This window comes from Musca domestica, unplaced genomic scaffold (assembly GCF_030504385.1).
Source record: "Musca domestica strain aabys unplaced genomic scaffold, Musca_domestica.polishedcontigs.V.1.1 110, whole genome shotgun sequence".
Lineage (NCBI taxonomy): Eukaryota > Metazoa > Arthropoda > Insecta > Diptera > Muscidae > Musca > Musca domestica.
In genome coordinates, this window is record NW_026712134.1 from 1,106,789 (window position 1) to 1,131,026 (window position 24,238).

The window sequence follows — 24,238 nt, forward strand, 5'->3', positions numbered from 1 at the left end:
TTTCATAAAGATCCCTAAAATTTATGATTCGGATAATTTTAACAAGGGCTGAAAAGTTCCGGACCCTTTTTTGGAAGGTTAAAAAATTTTTTTTTTTGGAAAAAAATTATGCCTTTCTGATATTCAATGCCATACTAATATCCATAGAATTTCATAAAAATCCCAAAAATTCAAAATTCGGATAAATTTTAACAAGAGCTGAAAAGCTCCGGGCTTGGATTTTTTTTTTTAATTTTTAAAAATATTTTTTTTTGGAAAAATTAAAAAATGTGCCTTTCTGAATTGCAATGCTATTTTAATATCCATAGCATTTCATAAAAATCCCAAACATTTAAAATTCGGATAATTTTTACAAGGGCTGAAAAGTTCCGGACCCTTTTTTGGAAAATTAAAAAAAAAATTGGAAAAAAATTATGCCTCTCTGATATTCATTGCTATTTTAATATCCCTAGCATTTCATAAAGATCCCTAAAATTTAAAATTCGGATAATTTTAACAAGGGCTGAAAAGTTCCGGGCCTGAGATTTTTTTTTTAATTTTTAAAATAATTTTTTTGGAAAAATTAAAAAATGTGCCTTTCTGATATCCAATGCAATTTTAATATCCCTAGTATTTCATAAAAATCCCAAAAATTTATGATTCGGATAATTTTAACAAGGGCTGAAAAGTTCCGGGCTTGAGAATTTTTTTTTTAATTTTTAAAATAAAAAAAATTCCAAAATTTAAAAAAAAAAATAAAATTCCAGGCCTCATCGTTTCTCTTTTTCAGAATCATGTTCGAATATTCCTCATTTTTTAATCTCTTAATTTGCATATCCTTGCATGTCCTTAAAACTCAATTCTGGCGCCCGATTTTCATTTTCTAATTTTAAGTTCGAAAACTGTGCCCAAAGCCATGGAATTTCGATTATTTTCCACAAAAACCGTTTGAGAGGAAAAAAACCAAAATTGTCAAATATTTTTATTAACCATGACAAGTTGCCGTCGACGAGCAAGATATTATCCTTGAACGCTCCGCTGGGAGGTCGATTTATTTTTTCATTAAAATTTTTCCATTGTTGCAAATATTGTGACAGAACAGCGGGATTTTGGGTCATTTAAGAGAGGTTCCATTGAGATATGACACCCTCTCTCCCTCTCCTCTCTCTCTTTCCCACCTCGGTGTAGGACAATTTTTGCAACCGCTGAGCTCCTTGCCTTCTCTTCGTCTCACTGACATTTGACATTATCTTTGCAATCGGTTTGTGTCATTTTTGTTTCATTTATTTATTTTTTTTTTGGTTCGGCTGGAAACAAAAGATCTGAGATTCGAAAACAATGACGAAAACAGAGCTCTCAAAACAGGTCCTTCATCAAGGACATTGTTTGTCGTTTACACTTCATTTATCAATCCCATATCGCCATATCTTTGGCTGATGGCAATAATGACATTATGAACGATGAAGGGAGGGATGGATGGATGCAGGGAGGACAGACACAAATCATATCCTTTTTTTCGTCCTTTGTCTTGTTATTGATGACATTTAACCTTGGTAAGGATAGGAAACCATAGCCGAAGGAAGGAAGGAGGGTAGGAAAGCCAAGACAAATTCCGTTGCTTGGCTTGACAAGTGGCTGACAATTTGATGGCGACTGATGACTAAATATTTCCCGGTGTCAGTGTGCGTGTCCTCGGTGTCAGTGTGCCTATGTATGCGTCTGTGTGCAAGTGTTTGTCGCCAGGACAAAGAACGTGTCCTACACACAAACAAGTCTTAATTTAATGGGTTTCGGGTTAAATGGCGCGTCATGGTAACTGTTGCATGCCAAGAAGGCCATCTACAGGAAGTTGGTTGGTCCTTTGTCATCCTTGGTCCTGTTGGGAAATTATGATTTATGACAGGATCAGAAAAAAATAGTTTTTTTTCATTGGAAAATTAATATTCTATCCTGGGGCACAATAACCGCAAACTATGCCAGCAGAATTTATTTTTCCAGCTTCCTAAAGGCATGCTGCGAATTAGAGGCCGTGGAATAAATAAAAAAAAAAACAAAACAAAAAAATGAGCCATGAACTACAGGAAGCTATCGGTACTTCCTTATTTTTTACTGTTTTGAAATTTAAAACTTTTCTTTTTCGAAATTTTCTTTTTGGCCTTCGGATTGGAAATTGGGCAAAAAAAGTAGCCAGGGGTAGCCGGCACCTGCAGTGATTTTCCATTTTTTGGAAAATATTTTTTTTTATTCTTATCTTTATTTAAAAAACAATTTTTGACACACCCCACGTGCCAAACGGATTCGGAAGGCCATTATTTGGATCAAGGATGAAATTTTATTTCCAAAAAAAAAAAAAAAAAAAAAAAAAAAAAAAATCTTCTCTAAAAACCAACAATTTTTTGAAGAAGGAGGATAGCTAGGTCGATATTCCCAGTGGACGAAATCTACCCCAGGCTGGCCTCTTTAATTTTCAAAATTAAGAGAAAATCTTAAAATTAGTTTTTCATTTCGAAATATTTATTTTTGTAGTGACTAAAAAAAGAAAACAATTAAAAAAAATAATTTCTCCTCTAAAAACCAACAGTTATGTTTTGAAGGAGGATAGTTAGGTCGATACTCGCTATGGACGAAATCTACCCCAGGATGGCCTCTTTAATTTTCAAAATTAACAGAAAATCTTAAAATTATTTTTTTCAATTTAAAAATATTTATTTTTGCAGTGACTAAATTGGGGATTTTTACAGTTAAATGTACAGATTTTTACAATTAATTTTTTTTCTCTGTAAAGGAAAGAAGATAGGAGTAAGGTTATTTTGGACGAAATATACCTAAGGAGGTCCTTTTTCAAACTTAGCAAAAATGAAAAATCTTAAAATTATTTTTATCTTAAAAAAGGACCTTGATTCGAAAGAAAAATCTAGGAATTAAAAAAACAATCTGTCAAATTTTAAGGTACCCTCAATTCAAGGGAAGTTTAAGCATCGATGCATAAGAGGTAGGCCATTACTCCCTATGGATGAAATATCCTACACGGGGTCCTTTTTAATTTTCAAAATAAATAAAAAATCTTAAAATTATTAGACACCCAAAAGACGCATATTTTACTTTTTTTTAATTTAATCTTCATAATTCGAACTTTTCTATAATTCAGGAATTTTTTTCGATATGAAGGAAAAGAGTGAGGGATAAAGATATTATGGATGAAATTTACCTAAATTGGTTCTTTTTCTAACCCAGCAAAAGTGAAAAATCTTAAAATTATTTTTGTTATAAAAACCGCCCTTAATTCGGAAGGAATATCTAGGAATATTTTTACACTGGCAAATTTTCATGTCAAAATTTTCAAAAGTTAACTCTATTGATGGGAAGTTTTAACTGGGATGGAGGGGAGGTAGGCCATTACTCCTTGGGCACGAAATCTACTCCAGGATGGCCTCTTTCATTTTCAAAATTAACAGAAAATCTTAAAATTAGTTTTTCATTTAAAAATATTTATTTGTCTGGTGACTAAATTGGCGACCATCATATCAGATTTTTATATATCTGGATGTTCTACAATTAATTTTTTTTCTCTGTAATGAAAAGAAGATAGGAGTACGGTTATTATTGACGAAATATACCTAAGGAGGTCCTTTTTCAAACTTAGCAAAAATGAAAAATCTTAAAATTATTTTTGTCATAAAAAATCGCCCTTGTTTCCAGGGAATATTTTAGAAATTTAAAAAAAATTGGCAAATTTTGAGGCTCACTCTATTGAAGGAGAGTTTTAACCGAGATGGAGGGGTGGGAGGTCATTACTCCCTATGGACGAAATCTACGCCAGTGTGCCCTCTTTCATATTCCAAATTAACAGAAAATCTTTAAATTAATTTTTCATTTAACAAATATTTATTTTTGTGGTGACTAAATTGGGCACCATCATATCAGATTATTATGTATGGGGGTTCTACAATTAAATTTTTTCGCTGTAAGGGAAGGAGATAGGGGTAGGTTTATTATAGACGAAATTTACCCAGACTAGTTCTGTTTCTTACCCAGCAAAAATGAAAAATCTTTTAACTACTTTTGTCATAAAAACGGACCCTCCTTTCAAGTTGAGTTGAAAGCGTCCATACTCCCTATGGACGAAATAGAAGGAAAGGAGATAGGAGTAAGGTTATGATGGACGAAACTTACCCAGAATGGTCCTCTTTCTAATTCAGCAAAAATAAAAAATCTAAAAATTATTTTTGTCATAAAAAAACCACCATTGTTTCGAAAGGAAAAACTAGGAATTTAAAAAAAATACAAATTTGAAAAATTGGAAATGTTAAATTTCGCTCAATTCAAGGGGAGTTTAAACTGCGATGTAGGGGAGGTAGGTCATTCCTCCCTATGAACGAAATGTCCTCCATGGTGCGCTTTTTAATTTTCAAAATGAAACGAAAATCTTAAAACTATTTTTATCTTAAAAAAGGACCTTGATTCGAAAGAAAAATCTAGGAATTAAAAAAACAATCTGTCAAATTTTAAGGTACCCTCAATTCAAGGGAAGTTTAAGCATCGATGCATAAAAGGTAGGCCATTACTCCCTATGGATGAAATATCCTACACGGGGTCCTTTTTAATTTTCAAAATAAATAAAAAATCTTAAAATTATTAGACACCCAAAAGACGCATATTTTATTTCTTTAATTTAATCTTCATAATTCGAACTTTTCTATAATTCAGGACTTTTTTTTCGATATAAAGGAAAGGAGATAGGAGTAAGGTTATTGTGGATGAAATATACCTAAGGAGGTCCTTTTTCAAACTTAGCAAAAATTAAAAATCTTAAAATTATTTTTGTCATAAAAAACTGCCATTGTTTCAAAAGAAAAATCTAGGAATTAAAAAAACTGAAAAATTTTAAAATTGGAAAATTTTCCAATTTCCATCAATTCAAGGGGGTTTTAACATCGATGAAGGGGAGGTAGGTCTAAGCTCCTCTTGGTTGAAATGTCCCTTTCTGGGTCCTTTTTAATTTTCAAAATGAAACAAAAATCGTAAAATTATTTTTTTCTTCTAAACATGTTTTCCAAAAGTATATCTAGAAATATTTTTTTTATACATACAAATTCTTAAGTTCCCTTATTTCAAGTTGAGTTTTAACAGTGATGTAGGTGAGGTAGGCCTAAGCTCCTTATGAACGAAGTGTTCCACAGGAGGTCCTTTTTAATAATCAACATAAATAAAAAATCTTAAAATTATTTTTTTTACCGAAATATGTTTTATCTACAATGGCTGTCGACATATATCAAATTATTATATTTTTTTAATCTTCTATAATTAAAAGTGATTTTTCGATATAACGAAACGAAGTGAGGTGTTTAGTTACAATGAACGAAATTTACCTAAGGAGGTCCTTTTTCTAGCCTAGTAAAATTGAAAAATCTTAAAATTATTTTTGTCATACAAAACCGTCATTGTTTCGAAAGAAAAAATAGAGATTTTATAGAACTGGCACATTTTAAAACGGGAAACTTTTAAAGTTCCCTCAAAGAGAGGTTAAACAGCGATGTGGCTCATTACTCTCTATGGACGAAATTTCCCTCACGGTGTCCTTTTTAATTTTCAAAATGAAAAAAATCTTAAAATTATTTTTTCACTTAAACATGATTTCAAAAAGGATATCTGGAATATTTCAAAAGTGACAACTTTTAAAGTTCCCCCAATTCAAGGGGAGTTTAAATATCGATTGAGGGGAGGTAGATTAATACTCCCTATGGACGAAATGACCTCCACAAGGCCCTTTTTAAGTTCCAAAATAAATAAAAAATCCTAAAATTATTTTTGACACCCAAACATATCATATCTACAATGGCTGTCACCATATATCAAATTTTCGTGGGCAATGTCTTGGAATATTTTAAAAACTGGAATTTTAAAGTGCCCTCAAGTCAAGGGGATTTTTAGGTATGAAGGAGTGAAGGTAGGTCGATACTCCCCATGGATAAAATGTTCCTTAGGGTATCCTCTTTAATTACCAGAAAAACAAACAACCTTAAAAACAATGTTTCGCTTAGAGAAATATTCTTAAGGAGGTCGTTTTTCTAACCCAGCAACAAAAATAATTTCTCTACAATTTAAAGAGTCACTTTTCGTTATGAAAAAATGGAGTGAGGGGTAAGCTTACTGTGGATGAAATTTACTTCAACTGGTTCTCTTTCCATACCAACAAAAAATTAAAATCTTAAAATTATTTTTCTTATTAAAAATTACAATCTTTGTGGGCATTGTCTTGAGACATTTCTTAAAAACTGTTTTTAAAGTGACCTCAAGCCAAGGGGGGTTTTAAATGTGAAGGGGGGAAGCTAGGTCGATACTCCCCATGGACGAAATGTTCCTTAGGGTGTCGTCTTTAATTTCCAAAATTTTCAAAAATCCTAAAATAATTGTTTCGCTCAGAGATATATTCTAGAGGAAGTCGTTTTTCTAATCCAGCAGTAAAAATACTTTCTCTACAATTTAAAGAGTCACTTTCCGTTAGGAACAAATGGAGTGAGGTGTAAGGTTACTGTGGATGAAATTTACTTCAACTGGCCCTCTTTCCATACCAGCAAAAACGAAAAATCTTAAAATTATTTTTCTTAATAAAAATTACAACTTTCGTGGGCAATATCTTGGGATATTTTAAAAACTGTAATTTTTAAAGTGACCTCAAGTCAAGAGGAGTTTAAAGTGTGAAGAAGGGAGGCTAGGCCGATACTCCCCATGGACAAAATGTTCCTTACGGTGTCCTCTTTAGTTTCAAATATTAATACAAATTCTTAAATTTATATTTTCCCTTAAGAAAAATTATTTTTTCTTGTGTCTGCATTGGGTAGCATCATATCAGATTATTATGTATCAATAGGGTCTATGACTTGCAAGCTTTTTTTCGATGTGAAGGAAAGAAGTGAGGTGTTAGACTATTGTGGACGAAATTTACTTCGACTGGTCCTTTTTCCATCCCAACAAAAATTAAAAATCTTAAAAATATCTTGCTCATAATTTTAATTTTTGTGGGGAATGTCTTGGGATATTACAAAAACTGTCATTTTTCAAGTGACCTCAAGTCAAGGGGAGTTTTAGGTATGAAGGAGGGAAGCCAGGGCGATACTCCCCATGGACGAAATGTTCCTTGGGATGTCCTCTGAAATTTTCAAGAGAAATGAAAAATCATAAAATAAACTTTTCACTTAAAAAAATTAACCTATGGAGGTCCTTTTTCTAACCCAGCAAAAAAAATAATTTCTCTACAATTTAAAGAGTCACTTTTCGCTATGAAAACATGGAGTGAGGGGTAAGGTTACTGTGTATGAAATTTACTTCAACTGGCCCTCTTTCCATCACAGCAAAATTGAAAAATCTTAAAATTACTTTTCTTATTGAAAATTACATTTTTCGTGGCCAATAAATTGTAATATTTAAAAAAAAATTTAAGTTGCCCAAGCAAGGGGTGTTTAAAGGATGAAGGAGGCAAGGTAGGTCGACACTCCCCATGAATGAAATGTTCCTTAGGTTGTCCTCTTTAGTTTCCCATATTAATTCAAGTTCTTAAATTTACATTTTCCCTTAAGAAAAATTATTTTTCATGTGTCTTTATCATATCAGATTATTATGTTTCCAAAGGCTCTATCATTTGGAAGTTTTTTTTTTTTTATGTGAAGGATAGGTGTGAGGGATAAGATTATTGTAGCAGAAATTTATTTTAACTGGTCCTCTTTCCATACCAACAAAAATGAAAAATCTTAAAATTATTTTTTTTAATTAAAAAGTAAAATTTTCGTGGGCAATGTCTAATGTCTTGGGATATTTTAAGAACTGTAATTTTTAAAGTGACCTCAAGTCAAGGGTAGTTTTAGATATGAAGGTGGGAAGGCAGAGCGACACTCCCCATGGACGAAATATTCCTTGGGGTGTCCTATTTAATTTTCAAGAGAAACAAAAAATCTTAAATTTTTTTTTCATTTTTTATTAATTTTTTTTTTATGAAAAAATAAATTTTATTTGATTTTTTTTTTATTTTCTTTCTTTTTAAAATGTTGGGAGTTGTTTTATGTGAAGGATAGGTGTGAGGGGTAAAGTTATTGTGAATGAAATTTACTTCAACTGGTCTTCTTTCCATCCCAATAAAAATTAAAAATCTTAAAATTATTTTTCTTATTAAAAATTACAATTTTGTGGGCAATGTATTGAGATATTTTAAAAAGATTGTAATTTTTAAAGTGATCTCAAGTCAAGGGGAGTTTTAGGTAAGAAGGAGGGAAGTTGGGTCGTTACTCCCCATGGACGAAATGTTCCTTGGAGTGTCCTATTTAATTTCGAAGAAAACCCAAAAATCTTAAAATATTATTTTTTCATTTTTTATTATTTTATTTTAATTAAAAATAAATTTTCATTTGATTTTTTTTCTTTTTGGCAAAATTTTCAAAATTTTTGGTTGAACATTTTTTATGTTCCAAAAATAATTAAATTTCATTAAAATCCCGTTTTCCACGAAATTGCGTGAATTGTCACCTGGCCGCTTTGGGCTACGTGACTAATTGAGATTTTTTTCGTTTGGCGAACACGTGCTCTACAAAAATCCATTTTCTTGAGAAAATTCTGTGACATCAAGAATTTGTTGAGACAACACATGTGCGTTTTTTTTCCGTGTGTGGGTCGGCCAGGGGGGCTGGTAAAATTTCTTCCAAAAATTTTCCTTTTTCTCTACAAATTGCTATGCTAATGTATGGAAATTCCAAATTTTCACACTTACCGGCAATCATAAAATATTTAGGCAAAAAGAGAGAGATTTTCCCTTTCTGCTGCTCTGGGTCATAAAACTGGATGACAAATAAAAATAATAAGGGAATGCTAATGCCATTTGACAGGTCCGGGGGATTTGCATTTGTTCGCTGCTAGGATTTCAATCATGGCACAACAATACTCGATGATGGCAGGACTAACTAAAAACGGCAGGACTTATTCGCGCAATTGCCTGGCAAGGATTTTCCCCGCACCTATTCTCCTAAAGAGTGAGAAAGAGATAGGGATAAAGCCAAAAGGTCCTTACCAGGAACTAAAGGATTTAGTTTTAGTCCTGGCAAGACCTTGAGCCCAGTAGACCATAAATATTTAATCCCCCTGATGCCAGACAGGGAGAGATAGACAGGTAGTGAGTATCCTACCTTAGTATGGGTTGCCTCTGTGATTAAGGATTAAGTCACACAGACTAAGAGCTACCTGTTTGAAGAGTAGCACTCCTCGTTCTCTATATAAGCCAAAACACTTGTGCCAAACACCATCAGTTACCAACGAACTCAGACGAAATTAACATCTCAATTTTTGAAAGCCGAAAAAATTCCCAATCATCATCGACATGGCCGATAGTTCCTATACCAAGTTCACCATGCTGCCGGAGCCTTCGAAATTCAAAATCAATACCCAATATTTTTCACCACATGACCTCAACCTCTTTGTGGAAAGCCTGGAGACCATACGCCGTCTGACCATCGAAAAACAAGAGCGCAAACAACAGAAAAAGGCCGCCCAATTGGCCAAGGCTGCCAGGACCTTTAATACCCTGTCTCGCATTCATTCCGAATCCTGCCTGGATCGTTCCTCAGCCGATGAAATTGAAGAGGAACCCATTATGCATTTGGAAAACAAAAAAGTGCCCTCAACACCCGACTCTCAGCGATCGCAATACGATGAGTCCTATTTCTCCGCTCCCAACAGTGCCCAATCCTCGCCACGCAACAGTGTCATCTACAATCAGCAGCTCAACAAGGACTCAGATGGCTCCTTGCTTTCCATAACAATTTCCACAGATTCCGAAGAATCGGGGGTCTTTCCCATTGGAGGCTCCACCCAGGATCTGTATGAACCCCAACCGGTACCCATACGACCTCGCTCGAAATTAGTCAATAAAAAACGTTCCCTTTCGACCAGATCCAAACTCATTGGATTGGTTTTGAAAAAGGAAACATCACACAAAAAATCCCAACCCCGAGTACAGCTGATCTCTTGTCGTCCTCTAGATGAATACGAAACGCTAGAGATGTACGAACAGGAACAACAGCAACAACTCAACAATGTGCTACATGCCGAAACGGAAAAACTATCGCGTTTCTCCACCCTGCACATGAGGAAAAAGTCTAGGCAAGGCTTTGCCTGTGCCGACGGCTCGTCGGAGGAACGTTTTCTGGACAAAGCCTTGCGTTATTTGACTTTGTAGGAAAATTCTAAGAGATTCCATATTTTTTTAGAGAGAATTTGATTCTGTAGTCTACTGACCCTCTAGTTATATAGGTTATCCTGTACATACATTTAGTTATAAGCCTTAAGTATATATAAAAAAAATGTATAACATTTTTCCTAAATTTAAAAAATTAAAATTTTAATATTTTTCTAGACATTTTAAAAAATAAAAAAGTTTTGAAAGAAAAAATTATTTTAAGAATTTTTATTTATTTGGGAAATTAAAGAGGACCCTCTAGGGGACATTTGCTCCAACAGGGGTAAGGAGCTAACTCCTCTCCTTCCCCATAAAATCTCCCTAGGGATATAGGGGATCAACGGAGACACCATAGGATTTAAGAGATCTAAAACTATTCCTTCCCAAAAAAATTAATTTTGGTTTAAAGAAAAAAAATTATTTTAAGAATTTTTATTTATTTTTGAAATTAACGAAGACCCTCTAAGGGACATTTCCTACACCAGGGGCAAGGAGATAACTCCTCTCTTTCGTTGAAAAAACACCCTGTTTTTAAGAGATCTTTGAAAACCAAAGGTTTTAAATATATCAAACAATTATTTAAGCAAAAAAATATTTTTTAATGATAAAAATAATTTTAAGATTTTTTATTGTTGTTCGACTAGAAAAAGACCTCTTTGGGTACATTTTGTTCACACAAACTTAACCCCTCACCCCTTTGCTTCACATCAAAAAAAAAAACCTAAAATTATAACTATTTTTTCAAACGATTTTGCAGACAATATAAAAATAAAAAAACTGTTTTCAAGAAAAAAATATTTTAAGATTTTTTTTTTATTTGGGAAATTAAAGAGGACCCTCTAAGGGATATTTCCTCCAATAGGGGTAAGGAACTAACTCCCCTTCTTCCCTATAAAAACTCCCTAGGAATATAGGAAATCAAAGGAAACCCCATAACTTTAAAATAATTTAAAATATTATTTCAGAAAAAGTTAATTTTAATGACAAAAATAATTTTAAGTTTTTTTTTATTTTTGCTGTATAAGAAAAAGGACCACTTTGAGTACAATTCGTCCACACAAACTTTACCCCTCACTCCTTTTCCTTACATAGAAAAAAAATTCCAAAATTCTAAATATGTTATTAACCGATTTTGCAGACAGCATTAAACTAAAAATGTTTTTTAAGAGAAAAAATATTTTAAGAATTGTTATTTATTCTGGAAACTAAAAAAGACCATCTAAGGGACATTTCCTTTACGAGGGGTAAGGGGTTGACTCCTCTCCTTCTTTATAAAAACTCCCTAGGAATATAGGGAATCAAGGGAACAGGTTTTAAGCGATCTCAAAATATTCCTTCCCAAAAAAATTAATTTTGTTTTGAAGAAAAAAATAATTTTAAGAATTTTTATTTATTTAAAAAATTAAAGAGGACCCTCTAAGGAACATTTTCTCCACCAAGGGCAAGGAGCTAACTCCTCTCATTCGCTAAAAAAAACACCCTGGATTTAAGAGATATTTGGAAACCAAAGGTTTTAAATATCTCAATCTACTATTTCAACAAAAAATTATTTTTTAGTGACAATAATAATTTTAAGATTTTTTATTATTTTTGTGTAAGAAAAATGACCTCTCCGGTTAAATTTCGTCCACAAAAACCTAACCCCTCACCCCTTTGCTTCACATCGAAAAAAAACTCTTACAATTAGAAATATATTTTTAAACGATTTTGCAGATAATGAAAAATAAAAATATTTTGATAGAAAAAATATTTTAAGAATGGTTATATATTCGGTAAATGAAAGAAGACCCTCTAAGGGACATTTCCTTCACGAGGGGTAAGGGGTTAACTCCTCTCCTTCCCTATAAAAACTCCCTAGGAATATAGGAAATCAAAGGAAACCCCATAACTTTAAAATAATTTAAAATATTATTTCAGAAAAAGTTAATTTTAATGACAAAAATAATTTTAAGTTTTTTTATTTTTGCTGTATAAGAAAAAGGACTACTTTGAGTACAATTCGTCCACACAAACTTTACCCCTCACTCCTTTTCCTTACATAGAAAAAAACCCAAAATTCTAAATATGTTATTAACCGATTTTGCAGACAGCATTAAACTAAAAATGTTTTTAAGAGAAAAAATATTTTAAGAATTTTTATTTATTTTGGAAACTAAAAAAGACCCTCTAAGGGACATTTCCTTCACGAGGGGTAAGGGGTTAACACCTATCCTTCCCTATAAAAACTCCCTAGGAATATAGGGAATCAAGGGAACAGGTTTTAAGCGATCTCAAAATATTCCTTCCCAAAAAAAATTAATTTTGTTTTGAAGAAAAAAATTATTTTAAGAATTTTTATTTATTTAAAAAATTAAAGAGGACCCTCTAAGGAACATTTGCTCCACCAGGGCCAAGGAGCTAACTCCTCTCTTTCGCTAAAAAACACCCTGGAATCAAGAGATCTTAGAAAATATCAGATTTTAAAATATCTCAAAATATGATATCAGCAAAAAATATTTTTTAATGATTAAAACAATTTTAAGATTTTTTATTGTTGTTCAGCTAGAAAAAGGACCTCTTTGGGTACATTTTGTTCACACAAACTTAAACCCTCACTCCCTTCCTTCACTTCGAAAAAAACTCCTAAAATTAGAAATATACTTTTAAACGATTTTGCAGATAATAAAATATAAAAATATTTTAAAAGCAACAAATATTTTAAGAATATTTATTTATTCAGAAAATTAAAGAGGATCCTCTAGGGGACATTTACTCCAACAGGGGTAAGGAGCTAACTCCTCTCCTTCCCTATAAAAACTCCCTAGGAATATAGGGAATCAAAGAAACCTGAAGGTCTTAATATATCTCAAACTATTCCTTCCCACAAACATTTAGTTTTTAATAAGAAAAATAATTTTAAGATTTTTTATTGTTGCTGGCATATAAAAAGTACCTCTTTGGGTACATTTCGTCCTCACAAACTTAACCCCTGATTACCTTTCTTCACATCGAAAAGTAGATGTTAAAATTAAAATTATAATGCTTTAATTGAAGAAAATAAAAATAATTGAAAATAAAAAAATTTAATAATTCAAATGATCCCAAAATATTCCTTCCTTGAAGAAACAATTTTTTTTAAAAAATTTTTATTTATTTTAGAAATTAAAGAGGACCCCCTAAGGAACATTTCCTCCAACAGGGCCAAGGAGCTAACTCCTCTCTTTCGCTAAAAAAAAACTTAAATTAAGGAATGTTTGAAAACTGGAAGGTTTTAAAATGTCTTAAAATATTCCTTTGCAAAAAAAATATTATTATAACCCAAGATTATTTTAAGATTTTTCATTGTTGCTGGATTAGAAAAAGGACCTCTTTGGGTACAAGTAGACCACATAAACGTAACCACTCACTTCTTTGCTTCATACCGAAAAAAAACTCCTAAAATTAGAAATATATTATATATCGATTTTGCAGAAATTATAAAAATAAAAAACTTTTTTTAAGAAAAAATTATTTTAAGAATTTTTATTTATTTTGGAAACTAAAGAAGACCCTCTAAGGAACTCTTCTCCCAACAGGGGTAAGAGGCTAACTCCTCTCCTTCCCTCTAAAAACTTCCTAGGAATATAGGAAACCAAGGGAAAACTGAAAGTTTTCATTTATCTCAAAATATTATTTCAGCAAAAAATTATTCTTTAATGACAAAACAAATTTAAGATTTTTCATATGTCTTGGCTTAGAAAAAGGACCTTCCTATGTAAATTTCATCCTCACAAACGTAACCCCTCACTCCTTTTCTTCACATCGAAAAGTAACTACGAAAATATTTTTAAACGATTTCGCTGACAATATAAAAACATAAATTTTTGAAAGAAAAATTATTTAAAGAATTTTTATTTATTCGGGAAATTAAAGAGGACCCTCTAAAGGACATTTCCTCTAACAGGGGTAAGGAGCTAACTTCTCTCTTTCGCTAAAAAAACACCCTGGAATTAAGAAATGTGTGAAAATTGAAAATTTCATAATATTCCTTTAAATAAAATTCCTTTCCAAAAAATTTGCTTTTGCTAACCAAAATAATTTTTAAATTTTTTATTGTTGCTTGGTTAGAAATAGAACCTTCCTAGTTACATTTTTCATTGCTTTCCCTTAGCCAAAATCCTTCACATCAATTAAAAACCATAAAAAATAGATTTTGTTATTATTGCTAAAAATGTGACTTTATTTACAATATGCAAGATAGTTTTAAGATTTTTAACTTTTCAAGGGATCTGAAGAGGTCCCTTCAAGGAACATTTTGTCCATAATAAGTTAACACCTCACTGTCTTCCTCTGCCTCCAAAACTGGTCATCAATTACAAAGCATTGGTAAATATCGTGGTCTGCTATATCAGAGGGAGAGAGAGGAATGTTTGTCTATAGTTTTCGCAGCAAGTTAAATAATTTTAAGATTTTTTTTATTTTCACTGCATGCTTTCAAGGACATTTCGTTGCCATCAAGGACAAAGTTATCGTCTCACTGCTTTTCTTATATCCAAAACCCCCTCATAAATTAAAAATCCTTAAAAACTAAAATTTTCTAATTTTTTTTTGAAAAAAAATGTGATTTTTTTAGTTGTAATTTCCAATATTTAGGACAAATTGAAGATTTTAAATTTTTACCAGGAATTAAAAAGGATACCCCTAGTTACATTTCGTCCTTTATAAGTAACCCCCTACCGTTTTTCTTTCATATAGAAATCCCCCTTGCTTTATAAAAAGCAACAAACGTTTAAACAATCATGGTTCCTCTGGGAATTTTATGTTTTTCTGACTATTCAAGGGCATTTCAATGGCCATTTTTTCCAAAATAACTTATTAGCTTCCATGCCTCCTTCCTGTTCAAAATATTTATTTATTTAACAGTATTTTGTTTTTTTTTTTAATTTTTTATTATTGAATTGAGCAGAAATTCCTGCATTGCATTACTTAATCCTTTCATCCTTTTTTGTGTTGGTTGATAGTTAACATATCTCAGAGTATGTAATGTTAAAAATTGCATTGATTTTAACAGCTGTTAATAACATTATCTGTTAATGTAACCTCGTATGCCTTTAATTTGGGTCACCAATTGGACTGTGCAAATTTCTAGATTTTTTGCCAACGGGAATTTAAGGATAATTCTAAGTGGATATGTTCCATTTTTTTTTTCTATTTTTTAAAACAAACCAAATGAAGTTGTGAGCCAGAAAAAAATATTTTAAAAAAATTCACGTCGATGGAAGTCGAGAGAAAAATATTTTTAAAAAATCCACGTTGCTGGAAGTCTTTAGAAAAATTATTTTTAAAAAAATCCACGTTGATGGAAGTCACAAAAAAATATTTTTAAAAAAATTACGTTGCTGGAAGTTGTTGGGAAAAATATTTTTAAAAAAGGGAAGTTTCATGAAGTTTTAAGGGAAGTTTCAAGAAAAATGGTTTTTAAGAAGTTCGCGTTAACGGAAATCTGAAGAAAAATTATTTTTAAAAAATTCGCATTGCTAGAAGTTACTGGAAAAAATATTTTTTTAAAATTCCACGTCGATAGAAATCTCAAGAAAAATTATTTTTAAAAAATCCACGTTAGTGGAAGTCACTGGATAAATATTTAAAAAAAACTCATCGAGAGAAGTCTCTAGAAAAATTATTTTTAAAAATTCCACGTTGATAAAAGTTTCGAGAAAAATTGTTTTTTAAAAATCCACGTTGATAAAAGTTTCGAGAAAAATTATTTTTGAAAAATCCACGTTGCTGGAATTTACAGAAAAAATATTTTTAAAAAGTCGGCGTTGCTGGAGGTCTCCGGAAAAAATATTTTTAAAAAATTCACGTTAATGGAAGTCTCAAGAAAAATTATTTTTAAGAAATCCACGTTAACGGATGTTCCGAGATAAAACATTTTTAAAAAATCCAAGCTGCTAGAAGTTTCTGAAAAAAATATTTTCAAAATTCCCTTTGATGGGAGTCCTTCCCCCCTTCTGGTGAAAAAATCCCCACCATGAAGGCCCCTATTTTTGCCGCATGTCAATATGTAGACTACGTGCCATTTCCAATGCATTTTCCATAATTTTTTCCACAGCCGAAATTTATTTTCCCTTGAATTCAAATATAATGCCGGCCTCATAATATTCAAATTCGCCGGAAAATCAAAATTATTATTATCCTTCGATGGGGGATTTACCTTGTAATTATGTGAAAGCGTCTCTTCGGTACCTGTAGACAAATTAGAAAATTTCCTCAGAAGGCGGACGGGATGAGAACAGGTAGGGGATTAGCATTATTTGGAATGATGAGCCACAGTCGGGCTAGGGGAATTATTAATTGTTATATGGCGCATACACACACACAGATATTTTGCAAGAGATTTTTGCAACTACCTGGGGAGAGGGGAGGAATAATTCGTGGGTGTCATTTTTTGAGGGTATAAAATGTGCCAGGAATTTTTAGAAGAGCATTAGTTCCTTTCAACTACTCCTTAGGATAACATCAGCCATTGATTTGTGATATTTTGTAAAACAGCAGCAACCATGAGTGATATTTACGACTATGCCTACATCCATGTGATGCGCCATCCGGTGGAAACCAACAAATACAGTATTACCTCCTCTTCACCGCCTAAGCACCATCAACAGCCACAGGATGAAGAGAAAGAGCTTCAGCCTGAAAGGGAGTTCCAGGCAATACCCGAAGAGCTGGAATTAAACGAAGTCAGTACCGATGATTTCTCGCCAAGGGATCTGCAAATTTTCGTCGATAGCCTAGAGACCATATCACGTCTGGAACAGGCCCGCCACGAGAGACGTCAGAGGAGAAGGAAATCCAAAAAATCCCCCTCCCACAATGTATCCAACACCAAGCGCATGGTGACCTGTTTGGATTCCTCCATTGTAGAAGAGGGAGATGTTGGCAGCAGCTTCTACAGCAACTGTGAATCGGATTATATTTACGATGAGACCTATGGTGGAGCGACAAGTGTGGGCCAGTGTTCGGGAACTCTCTACTCCAACATAACCACAAATTCCATACGCTCCGACCTACCCCCCTCTTCACCCTCATCGGATTCTGAGGAATCTGGCGTATTCTTGGATCAAACATCCGATTCGCATGTCTATGAAAATATCGATCCGATACGGCCGCGATCCAAGGTGGTGTCCCATGCCAAAAATAAGTCTCTCAAGTCCCGGCTCATTGCTCTCATTATGAAGAAGCAATACGCTAGGCCGGCCGCACCCTCCACTGAAATGCTTTCGTCCACCACAATTGGCGAGCAATTTGAGGAGACCGAAATCTATGATCGGGTCATTAACGAGGCCATACACCAGCAGTTTGTGAAAAATCCCAAGAAGGGCAAAAAGAAGTATGCGTCCAAGTCGAAGTCGGAGAGCCAGCCGGAAGAAAAGTTTCTCGACAAGGCAATGCGTTTTTTGACTCTGTGAGAGAGCGTTCCCACCTACTCCCTCCATTTCGTCCTTCCCTTCCTCAAAGGAGAACAGCTAAACTCTGGATTCTGCAACAGCATCCAAGTGATACGATTAAGTTAAAAATTATTTTTTTCCTTTAAATTTTAGTTTTTAAGTAAAGCCCAGCAAACAATTCAGAACAAAAAAATGTAAAACATTTAAATTTGATTTTCAAGAAAATATAAAAAATTGCCTTTCAATTTCACTCTACTTAAAATTTTAGAAAAATTAAATTTTTAAAAAACAATTCCGAGAAAAAAATGTAAAACATTGCCAAATTAAAAAATAAAAGATAACAAAAATAAAATTAAAAAAAAAAAATTATGAAAAATGAAATAAAAAAATATTATTTTTATAAAAATAATTTTTTTTTAAATATTTTAAAAATGTTTTTTCCAGAGACTTCTATCAACGTGGATTTTTTAAAAATATTTTTTCTCCATACTTTCTTCAACGTGGATTTTTTGAAAATATTTTTTCCAGAGACCTCCATCAACTGGGATTTTTTAAAAATATTTTTTCCAGAGACCTCCATCAACGTGGATTTTTTATAAATATTTTTTTCAGAGACCTCCAGCGTGGATTTTTTAAAAATATTTTTTGTTGAGACTTCCATCAACGTGGATTTTTTAAAAATAGTTTTTCCAGAGACCTCCATCAACGTGGATTTCTTATAAATATTTTTTTCGGAGACCTCCATCAGCGTGGATTTTTTAAAAATTATTTTTCCAGAGACCTCCATAAACGTGGATTTTTTAAAAATATTTTTTCTTAAGACTTCCGTCAACGTGGGTTTTGAAAAATATTTTTTTGAGACCTCCTCAGAGGTTTTTTAGAAATATTTTTTCCTGAGACTTCTATAAACGTGGATTTTTTAAAAATAATTTTTCCATTAACGTGGATTTTTTTAAAAATATTTTTTCGAGTACTCTTAATAGACGTGGATTTTTTAAAAATATTTTCTCGAATAGCTTTCACAGACGTGGATTTTTTAGAAATAATTTTTTCGTGAAACTTCCATCAATGTGGATTTTTTAAAAATATTTTTTTCGAGTAGCTTTCATAGACGTGGATTTTTTAAAAATATTTTTTTCGAGTAGCTTTCATAGACGTGCATTTTTTAAAAATATTTTTTTCGAGTAGCTTTCATTGACGTGGATTTTTTAAAAATATTTTTTTCGAGTAGCTTTCATAGACGTGGATTTTTTAAAAATAATTTTTCCTGCAACTACCGTTATCGTAGATTTTTTAAAAATATTTTTTCGACTAGTTTTCATATACGTGGATTTTTTTAAATAATTTTTTCTGCAACTTCCGGCAACGTGGATTTTTTTAAATATTTTTTTCTGCAACTACTGTCATTGTAGATTTTTTAAAAATATTTTTTTCAGAGACCTCCATCAACGTGGATTTTTTAAATAATTTTTTCTGAAACTTCCGGCAACGTGGATTTTTTAAATAATTTTTTCTGAAACTTCCGGCAACGTGGATTTTTTAAAAATATTTTTTCCAGAGACCTTCATCAACGTCAATTTTTTAAAAATATTTTTTCCAGAGACTTCTATCAACGTGGATTTTTTAAAAATATTTTTTCTTGAGACTTCCATCTTGAGACTTTTTTTAAAATATTTTTTCTTGAGACTTCCATTAACGTGGATTTAAAAAAAAATTTTTTTTGAGACTTTTATCAACGTGGATTTTTTAAAAATATTTTTCCTATAACTTCTAGAGACGTGTATTTTTTTTTAAACAATTTTCTTGAGACTTCCATCAACGTGGGGTTTTTTTAAATTTAAAAAAAATTCGAATAGCTTTCATAGACGTGGTTTTTTTAAAAATATTTTTTCGAGTAGCTTTCTTAGACGTGGATTTTATAAAAATATTTTTTTTCATAGACCTCCATCAACGTGGATTTTATAAAAATATCTTTTTTCATAGACCTCCATCAACGTGGATTTTATAAAAATATTTTTTCGTGAGACCTCCATTTACGTGGATTTTTTTAAAAATATTTTTTCGCGAAGTTTTCATAGACGTGGATTTTTTAAAAAATATTTTTTCGAGTAGTTTTCATAGACGTGGATTTTTTTTAAATATTTTTTCCAGAGACTTCCATCAACGTGGATGTTTGAAAAATATTTTTTTCGAGTAGTCTTCATAGACGTGGATTTCTTAAAAATATTTGTTCCTAAGACCTCCATTAACATGGATTTTTTAAAAATATTTTTTCTTAAGATTTCCATCATCGTGGATTTTTTAAAAATATTTTTTCTCAAGACTTCCATTAACGTGGATTTTTTTAAATATTTTTTTCTGCAACTTCTGATAACCTGTTTTTAAAAAATATTTCTTCCAGAGATCTCCATCAACGGGGATTTTTTTAAAATAATTTTTCTCGAGACTTCCATCAATGTGGATTTTTTTAAAAATATTTTTTGAGACCCCCACCAACGTGGATTTTTTAAAAATAGTTTTTCCAAATACCTCCATTAACGTGGATTTTTTAAAAATAATTTTTCTCGAAGCTTCCATCAAAGTAGATTTTTATAAAAATAATTTTTTCTAGAGACTTCCTTTATCGTCGATTTTTTAAAAATATTTTTTTCTTGAGACCTCCATCAACCTGATATTTTTAAAAATAATTTTTCTCGAGACTTCCATTAGCGTGGATTTTTTAAAAATATTTTTTCTTGAGACCTCTATCAACCTGATATTTTTAAAAATAATTTTTCTCGAGACTTCCATTAGCGTGGATTTTTTAAAAATATTTTTTCTAGAGACCTTAATCAACGAGAATTTTTTTAAAATATTTTTTCGAGTAGTTTTCGTAGACTTGAATTTTTTTAAAAATATTTTTTTCGAATAGCTTTCATAGACGTGGATTTTTTTAAAAATATTTTTTTTTTGAAACATCCCTCAACATAGTTTTAAAAAATATATATTTTCTTCAAAAATCCCTCAACGTGGATTAAATAAAACATTTAAGGAAATTTATTAAAACAAAATTAAAAATAGATTTTAATTTTTAAAAATTGTAGATCTGAATTTTAAATTTCCTAGATATTCTCCTTAGCCAACTCGACACCTAGTTTTGCGCCTTTGCATTTTCCTACCACAATCCAGCAACACGTGAATAGGTTGCTGTTTTCTTGTTGTTGTTGCTGCTATTGTTATTTATTATTGCCTTAATTAGCATTTTGTCAGATTTCCATGGTATTTTCTTAACACTTTTCTTTCTTCACCCCTTTTTTTCTGTTTGTTTGCTGTTCAACGCAAATGTAACACCTCAATTACCCAACCTGCACACGCACACACATAGACAAAACTAGCATGCCACCAACCTTCCGCAATACCGCTTGCGGTGCGGGCAAAGTGTTGCTAAAGAGGAAAAAGATAAATGTTTTCAAAACAAAGATTTCGTCATGGCGTGCTGCCGTCGTCGTATTTCACACCCTTGTCTAACAGCAACAACACCTTTCAACCCTCTACCTCAAACCAATGCTACCCCCACTTCCCATTACCTGAAATCTCATTATTTAAAAATGTCATTGTTGCATTACCGAAACCTCTTCTCCCCCACCCCTCTGTTTGGCCACCACAAACTGTTGGGATTTCCTTCAACAGGTTGTGCCTGATATCCATCTTCCATCCTTTGTGGCAGCTAACCCCGCCCCCTAACCAAAGACATCCATCAAATACAAGCAATCCGACCGACCGGTTGCACTTGAAAGTTCATTTTCTTTTCAGCAACTGACACTAATTTGTTGTTGTAGAATTAGATTTGTTGTTATTGTTGCCCATTTAAATTTGTTTGTTGGTTGCAACAAAGTTAAGTGGATTAAATAAGGCAATACTTATTTGTTGATGATTCGTTGATGACGCACACAAATTGATTGGAGATGTGATGACAGTGGCTCAAGGGGAATTAAAAATGGGTCTTTGAAAAAATACTTTTAAAAATCCACGTTCATGTGAAGTCGTTGAAAAAATATTTTTAAAAAATCCACGTTCATTTGAAGTCTTTGAAAAAATATTTTTAAAAAATCCACGTTTATGAAAGGACCCCAAAAAATATTTTTAAAAAATTCCACGTTTATGGAAGGTCATCAAAAAATATTTTTAAAAAATCCACGTTCATTTGAAGTCATTGAAAAAATATGAAAACTCAAAAAAATATTTGAAAAAATCAACGTTCATTCGAAGTCTTTGAAAAAATATTTTAAAAAAAATTCACGTTTATATAGGGACCTAAAAAATAGTTATAAAAAAATCCACGTTTATATAGGGACCTGAAAAAATATTTATAAAATCCACATTCAGAATAAGTCCTTAAAAAATATTTAAAAAAAATCCACGTTCATTTGAAGTCTTTGAACAAATATTTTTAAAAAAATCCACGTTTATGAAGGGTCCTGAAAAAATATTTATAAAATCCACGTTCAGAATAAGTCTTTAAAAAATATTTATAAAATCCACGTTCAGAATAAGTATTTAAAAAATATTAAAAAAAAAAAGTTTATGAAGGGACCTTAAAAAATATTTTTAAAAAAAATCCACGTCTATGAAAGGACCTCAAAAATTATTTTTACAAAAATACAAGTCTGTAAAAAGTACTCTAAATGTATTTTTAAAAAATCCAGGTCTATGAAAACTTCTCAAAAAGATTTTTAATAAATCCATATAGTCCTCAAATATTATTAAAAAAAAAAAAACGTTTATGAAGGGACCTTAAAAAATATTTTTAAGAAAAATCCACGTCTATGAAAGGACCCCAAAAATATTTTTAAAAAATCCACGTCTATGAAAGGACCCCAAAAAATATTTTTAAAAAATCCACGTCTATGAAAACTACTCGAAAAAATATTTTTAAAAAAATCCACGTCTATGAAAACTACTCGAAAAAATATTTTTAAAAAATCCACGTCTGTGAAAACTACTCGAAAAAATATTTTTAAACAATCCACGTCTATGAAAACTACTCGAAAAAATATTTTTAAGAAATGCACGTCTGTGAAAACTAATCGAAAAAATATTTTTAAAATATCCACGTCTATGAAAACTACTCGAAAAAATATTTTTAAAAATCCACGTTTATTTTCATCAATCCTCAAAAAATATTTTTAAAAATCTACGTTTATGAAAAGTCCTCAAAAAATATTTTTTAAAAATCCGCGTCTATGAAAGGACCTCAAAAAATATTTTTAAAAAATCCAGGTCTGTAAAAAGTATTCTAAATGTATTTTTAAAAAATCCAGGTCTATGAAAACTTCTCAAAAAGATTTTTAATAAATCCATATAGTCCTCAAAAAATATTTTTAAAAATTCCACATTTATAAAAGTTTCCCCAAAAAATATTTTTTAAAGAATATAAATTTATAAAAGGACTTCCGAAAAATATTTTTAGAATATTCACGTCTATAAAAACTTATCAATTTTTTTTTTTTTTTTTTTAAATCTACGTCTATGAAAACTACTCAAAAAGTATTTTTAAAAAATCCATGTCTATGAAAACTAATCAAAAAATATGTTTTAAAAATCAACGCCAATGACAACTAATCAAAAAATATTTTTAAAAAAATCCACGTATATGAAAACGGCTCCAGAAATATTTTTTTTATAAATCCCCGTCTGTGAAAACTACTCAAAAAAATTTAAAATTCCATATCTATGAAAACCACTCAAAAAAATCAAAAAAAAATCCACGTTTGGAAAAATTCACAAGAAAAATGTTTTTTTTTTTTTATTAATCCACGCTAAAGGAATTCAGAAGCAAAAATATTTGAAAAAAAAATCCACATTAATGGAAGTCTCAAGAAAAAATATTTGAAAAAAACTCACTCTTAAGGAATTCACAAGAAAAAAATATTTTAAAAAAATTCATGTTGATGGAGGTTACCAAAAAAATTATTTAAAAAAAATATCCGCTTTAGTAGAATCAACGTTTATAAAAATATTTTATAACAAGTAAGCAAAGGCTACAGTCGAGCGGGGCCGACCGTTGAATACCCTACAACACTATAATAAACAATACAGTTTATATAGGCGAGATACTCGAAAGAATTCCACAAGATATTGTGACAAATTATAAAAGAAAACTATCAGGTTTCGTTCTCTAATTTTCGAATAATAGCAACTTAAACTAATTTGCCCAATTCCAATATATTGGTAGATGTTGCACTTAAATGGTCTTCCTAGATCTGGAACCAATATTTCCCAAAGACCTATAATTTCTTAGAAGTGTCAAAAGATTAACATTTATTATTGGTTTTTGACTGAAACGCATCTATATGAGATACGGACATTTGACTATATTCGTTAACGAAATAGTCAGAAGTGCGTCTTTCCTGTATTTGTGAATTCTCGAAAAAGTCTCTGGAATGGACATTTTCGTATTTTGTCTACAAAAGTTGGAAAACTATTTCACACATTGAATATTTTTGTATGCCCATCCAAACCTGCTTGGCTTTAGCAATGTCCGGTAACTCCCTTTCAAATGTGCGTGAGGATCGGGCGATAATTACGACCTGCCGACAATTTTGCCGTTTTTTGGTCCATTTCAACCCCTAAATATATGGCGATCATCTCC

General features: G+C 31.4%; 3 protein-coding genes across 6 annotated transcripts in view; all 3 read left to right on the forward strand.

The window, feature by feature from the left end:
- Positions 1-24,238, forward strand: part of LOC101891188 (uncharacterized) — a 332,789-nt gene that overhangs the window by 247,759 nt on the left and 60,792 nt on the right. The gene's annotated exons all lie outside the window — the stretch shown is intronic.
- LOC101900394 (uncharacterized) lies at positions 9,249-10,393 on the forward strand. The gene has a single exon (XM_005186548.4). The coding sequence runs from the start codon at positions 9,341-9,343 to the stop codon at positions 10,196-10,198; it is 858 nt and encodes a 285-aa protein (XP_005186605.1). The 5' UTR covers positions 9,249-9,340; the 3' UTR covers positions 10,199-10,393.
- LOC101900565 (uncharacterized) lies at positions 16,628-17,831 on the forward strand. The gene has a single exon (XM_005186549.4). It carries the CDS (start codon positions 16,720-16,722, stop codon positions 17,626-17,628), a length of 909 nt encoding a protein of 302 aa, XP_005186606.1. The 5' UTR covers positions 16,628-16,719; the 3' UTR covers positions 17,629-17,831.

Excerpts from the sequence above, each read along its gene's own strand:
- LOC101900394 (XM_005186548.4), top strand. The coding sequence starts at position 9,341 with ATGGCCGATAGTTCCTATACCAAGTTCACCATGCTGCCGGAGCCTTCG.
- LOC101900565 (XM_005186549.4), top strand. The coding sequence starts at position 16,720 with ATGAGTGATATTTACGACTATGCCTACATCCATGTGATGCGCCATCCG.